This window comes from Propithecus coquereli, unplaced genomic scaffold (assembly GCF_000956105.1).
Source record: "Propithecus coquereli isolate 6110/MARCELLA unplaced genomic scaffold, Pcoq_1.0 Scaffold96, whole genome shotgun sequence".
NCBI classification, from domain to species: domain Eukaryota; kingdom Metazoa; phylum Chordata; class Mammalia; order Primates; family Indriidae; genus Propithecus; species Propithecus coquereli.
In genome coordinates, this window is record NW_012155951.1 from 4,376,658 (window position 1) to 4,382,601 (window position 5,944).

The 5,944-nt window shown below is 34.9% G+C and overlaps 1 protein-coding gene across 1 annotated transcript in view; it reads left to right on the top strand.

Moving 5' to 3' along the window:
* The window catches only part of PIK3C3 (phosphatidylinositol 3-kinase, catalytic subunit type 3), a 137,573-nt gene that overhangs the window by 69,661 nt on the left and 61,968 nt on the right, over nt 1–5,944 (top strand). The window contains exons 11-12 of the mRNA XM_012665090.1: nt 1,758–1,762; nt 5,171–5,316. Coding sequence (XP_012520544.1) covers nt 1,758–1,762; nt 5,171–5,316 — 151 coding nt within the window. The remainder of the gene's footprint in view (nt 1–1,757; nt 1,763–5,170; nt 5,317–5,944) is intronic.

The window sequence follows — 5,944 nt, forward strand, 5'->3', positions numbered from 1 at the left end:
AGAGAAAAGAGAAGGTTTATACACTGTTGGTGGGAATGTAAATTAGTACAACCTCTATGGAAAACAGCATAGAAATTTCTCAAAGGACTAAGAATAGAAGTACTGTTCGATCCAGCAGTCCCACTACTGGCTACCTACCCAAAGGAATAGAAATCATTATATCAAAAAGATACTGCACTCATGTTTGTTGCAGCACTAGTCACAATAGCAAAGATATAGAATCAACCTAAGTGTTCATTAACAGATGATTAAATAAAGAAAATGTGGTATATGTGTATATACTATGGAATACTACTCAGCCAAAGAAAATGCAATCTTGTCTTTTGTAGCAACACGGATGGAGAATTGGAGGCCACCAACTTAAATGAAATAACTTAGAAAGCCAAATACCCTATGTTCTCATTTATAAATGGAAACCGAATAACGTGTACACACAGAGTGGAATAATAGATATTGGAGACTCAGAAGTGGGGGAGGTTGGGAGTGGGGTGAGGGATGAGAAAGTATTTAATGGGTACAGTGTACACTATTCAGTTGATAATTACACTAAAAGCCCAGACTTCACCACTACACAGATATATCCATGTAACAAAACTGCACTTAAGCCTCCTATATCTATAAAAGTTAAAAAAAGAGACAAAAAGTTCATATGATTTTTTATTGCTTTTAGTCAGATTTTAGGAGTTAATAACTGACTGAATCTTCTGTTATAACTGTTAATCATTAATGTTTGCATGTTTGCATACCTCTTGATATAACAGAAAATACTTAACCAAAAAAAGAATTTTTAAATCACAGGATCATAGAATCCTTAGATGAGCTCTTTAAACCATCCCCCTACATACAATTATCTTGCCCTTTCAAAGCTAAGATATTGATTCATTGATTGATTCATTCACATATATTTTTTGAGCTCTTAGTATGTACCAGAGACTGTTCTAGGTGCTGGGGTTGATGCAGCAGAAAACAAAACAGTCATAGTCTTTGCCTTCTTGGAGCTTACATTGTACTGTTGGGGTGGGCGATGGTCAATGATGTTTATATATAGTAGGAGAGAATGATATATATTTTCTCTTGGGAAAAATAAGTGAGAGATGAGAGGATGTGTTCGGGAGGGGTTAGGGGGTTGCAATTTTGCAAAGATTGATCAGGGAAGGCTTTGCTGAAAAAGTAACATCTGTGTAAAGATGAAGCACATGAGGGAACAATTTCCATGCAGCTATCTAGGAGGAGAACATTTCAAACAGGGGAAATAGCAAGTATAAAGGCCCTAAGACCAGAACTTAAGTGTTTATGTTTATGGAACAACAGAGGCTAGCATGTCTGGTTGGGTAGTGAGCAAAAGTGAGCATGGCAGAAAATTGGGTTCAAGAGAGAATTGGATATCATTCGTGTAGGGCTTGTAGCCGTTGGACTGAATGAGTTTTACTTGGAAGCTATTGAAGTAATCCAGGTAAGACATGTTGGGTTGGACCAGGTTGGTTTACACTCTGGATGCTGCGAATTTATGTTCGGAATATTGTTTTACACACCACCTGTCACTGAAAACTTTTAGGCTAAAAATGATAATAGTTTTTGTATAGTTCTGATATATCTCTTATGACTGACGAGCTATCTTTGTTAATCACTGATTACCCACTTTACTTTTTCTCAGTTGAATAGTTTCTTAAAGGTATCCCAGAAAGGAGTGTTGATCATTTTGAATAATAGTTCCCTCCCTCACCCCCACCCTCAGTAGAGTAATAATACTGTACAAGCAGTCGTCACCTTTAAGTTGATATCCAACCAAGCTAAATTCACTTTCTTCTTATCACAACTTGAGATACCGTTATTCCTATCTTTTTCCTGACACTTGAGCAGTGTCTTACGTCTTTCCTCATTTCTCTCTTGGAGTTTTAGGAGAACGTTTTACATGTCTGGCCAAATGTTGGAAAAAAAAAAAAATAGAAAGTCAGTTCTATTGCCCAAATATGGACATACTTTATAAATTCCATGGGTTCTCGAAAAGAAGGTATATTTCCCAACCGTTGGGTACAGAATTGTATATAAGTCACTAGAGCAAGCTTGTTCATTGTGTTGTCAAAATCTTTTGTACTCTGTCCTTATGTTTTCTTCTGCTCGATCTGTGAAAGAACTAAGGTAACATTCCCCTGTATGATGGTGGAATTATCAGTTTCTCCATGTATTTCTGTTGGTGTTTGCTTTAAATATTTTGAAACTCTTTTATTGAGTATTAATACATTCAAGTAAATTGAATCTTTTGTCACTGTTTAGTAACCCTCTTTATATCTAATAATGCTTTTTGCCCTAAAGTCTGTTTTGTCTGATATTAATAGAGCTTTGTCTTGATTAGTATTCACTGGTATACTTTGTTGATCCTTTCCTTTCGAAATTTTTGTGACCTTATATTTTAGGTTTAACTCTTGTAAACATCATATAGCTAAATTTTGTTTTTTAATCCGTTTTAACACTGTTTTTTAACTGGAACTTTTACCCCACTTGTTTTAATTGTGATTAAAGCTATCTTGGGATTTATTTTACCATCTTATGTAGTACTTTGTATCCTTTCTTTTATATATATTTTTTTTTCTTGCCTGTCTTCGGCTAAATCCCTCTCCCCATCCTCCATCCCATCCCGTCTTGTTACTTAATCCCAAATTAGATATTATTATTGTTATTATTACACACACTCAGTAAATATTTGGAGATATTTATTTCTAAGGGTACCTGTATCCTTACTTACCATTTCTTCTTCTATCTCTGACCTACAACATGAGATCATTTTTTTTTTCATAAAGCACATTCCTTTCTTTAAATTGTTTTAAAATTTTAATGTGTTGCCCATCTTGAGTTTAACAATTTACAGTACATATTTCCCATTTCCCAATTTTTTCAATTTAATTCTTTCCTACTTATGTTCTATAAATAACTTTTATGAGAAATTTTTGTATTACAGTATATATGACACTATACAAAAGTATAATGTTCTTGTTGTACAGGCAAAAGATAAACTTTAGGCCTAGATTCTGCCTCATAAACTTACGGATTCAGCTTTACATGATGGCTTTCTGACTGAGGACGTTCCTTGTTGGCTTTTTGTTGCACATTTAAAATACAGACCTAAAGTTTTAGCTCTAGAATTGGAGATAAAATTCTTACCACCTCTGAAAGCATTGGCACATCTACTTTGTAATAACAACCTCTTATTACTCTGCTTACTTTCTTAAACCCCTACTGCATTGAAACTTCTAATCCATTGATCTCTACCCTTTTCTTTGTTCATCAGCCTTCTTCAACATTTGCTTTCTTCTGAATGTAGCTTTTGTCCCATGGGTCATCATTTTAAGGTCATTCTTTTATTAGTACCTGCAGTTCCTCTGGTAAAAATCTCAATTCTTCCCAATTAATTTCCTAGTTTCTCTATGCCTGAATATTGCTGAAGAAAAATACATAGCCTGACATGTTGGTGTCACTCTAAATTCATGATCACAAACCTGAGATGAGCATTGAATGCTCTCTGCCATCTTACATTTCTCTAGGTAGGTTGATCTCCCTGCTCTACAGAGATTTTTTCATACGTTTTCCGCTCTGTTCTTCATACCCTGCCTCCCAATCTGCAGATGACAATTCTGCCTAATACTTAATGGAAACAATAGAAGCCACTAGGTGAGAATGGTCTTAGTTTCCCATCACCAAATTTGTAGACATGAATCCCTTCCCATCCTTTCCGTCCGTTTTTTTAAACAGAAAAAACATAACTCCCGTCAACTATGTGCTATTTTCTTTTCCTGATAGAAATATTCAAGTATGTGTTAGTACTTTCCATCTTAAAAATTCAGAAAAACAAATAAAGCTCTCCCTCAACACCACATCCCTTGAACAGCATTTTATTTTCTTACTTCCTTCTCAAAGGAATTGTTTATACATACTTTTCCCTTCCTTTTCAGTCTTTAGTCCATGTCATTCTGGTTTTTGCTTAAAACTTGCTTTGCTAAGTTATTAAATGACTTTCATGTTTTTGATTATACATACTTTATGGTTTCTTTTAGAGTATTGAACAAAGTAAATAACTTTCTTCTTGAAAAACGAACTCTTCTCATGGTTTAGGGGTACCATATATCCCTTGTTTTCCTCTTCATCTCTCTTGCTATTCCTTCTCAGTTTCCTTTGTCAGCAGTTTCTCCTCTGCTTGACATCTTAATGTTCCTTGGGGTCCTCTTCTAGTCTCAATTTATACTCTTGCCCTAGGCTGTACTAATAAACTCAAATTTATATTTCTAGCTCAGATCTCTCATCTGGGTTTCAGATTCATGTATCCAAATACCTACTTGATCTCCATTGTATATCTGCCAGGTATTTCAAATTTAATATTTCAAAATATAATACAACTCTTTCCCCTCACTCCATAGCCAGCTCCTCGTCTAAAATTTCCATCTGTGACATAACAAATCAACACATTTGCTAAATCCAGAAATTTGGTAGTTTACTGTCTATTACCTTCTTTCCTGTTTCCTCTCTATCTGCAAGTCCTGTTAGTTATACTTCCAAGATATTTCTTCCATTTGTCTCCTTCTCTCCATCTCCACTCTCACCTGTTCACTCTTCTAGACTACTCTAATAGCATCCGCACTGATCTCGTTCATACTTCCTAGAGCAACCAGAGTCATTTTCATAAAATGTAAATCAGATCATCTCACCCTCCTGTAGGATCTTTTGTTGGGTATCCATTGCTTTTAAAATAAAACCTATACCCAATAATACTGTGATTTTAAAGGTCACATAATTTGACCCTGGCCTATCTTTTCAGCCTCTTTTACTTTAGTATTCACTGTATTTTAGCTATATGGTTTAAAATTGCTTGAACAAGCCAAACTCAGAGCCTTTGTACATAGTGTCATTTTGGTCTTGCCTGAATGTTATGTCCTCATTGCTGCCCTTTCTAACCTCCCAGCCTAAATTATTTCTATGACCATTTCTTTAATGTGTCTCTCCTCTACCAAATATTAAACTCCAGGAGGACAAGGAGCTCTGCGAATTGTGGCGTCCTAACCTCTTACATATTGTCTGGTTTAGAATAAATATTGAATGGATGGATGGAGGGATAGATGGATGGATGAAAATCCGATCTGTTACATAAGATATACAGATGAAAACTGATAATAAAATATAGACTTGCTTACCTCACCCCTGTTAACAGCAGATGGTAATGTATATATACATTTCTTTTACTTCTTGCAGCAAGATCTCTGTACATTCCTGATATCAAGAGCCTGCAAAAACTCAACGTTGGCTAATTATTTATACTGGTATGTGGAAGTAATTTTGTGTTTATTTTCTAATTACTCTTAGGGTCTATTTTTTCTTATGTTTTAAATGTAAAGACAGTTTAAAATAAGTTATGAACAACCATCAAAAGTCTAGATACAGTATTTTTATCTAGCTGTATTCATTTGCAGCTGAGCTTCTAGAAATGTTTGTTAGCACCACTGTTTCTCTTCCCTATGCTAACTTTGCAGGAGCTGGAATATAAGTAGGTAAGGTAATGGGTATTTCCAGTGTGATATCTGTTTGTCTTTTATGCTATTTAAGTAGTCTGAGTATGATACTTCACAGTCCATCAAGAGTGTCTATTTTCACATTATTTACCAAAACACTGGAATCATTTAAAAATAGGAAGTTGAAATCCAGAGTTACCTTGTTACCTTTTCTCATTTTGAACATGAGGAAACTGAAGCTGAAGCTTTCTGTAACTGAACTTGGTAGAAACTGATTTAGGATTACATCATTTTTCTACAACTTTGCCATTTGTAGAGTATTTCAGGTATCTTTTTTCATTTGTCCCTGTGAGTTTAAATGGGGCAAGTATAAGTATCTTTATTTCACATAAGAACAATATCCTGAGTGAGTTGAAGGAAAGAGAAATGAAGGCATAGAATGGCCTTAG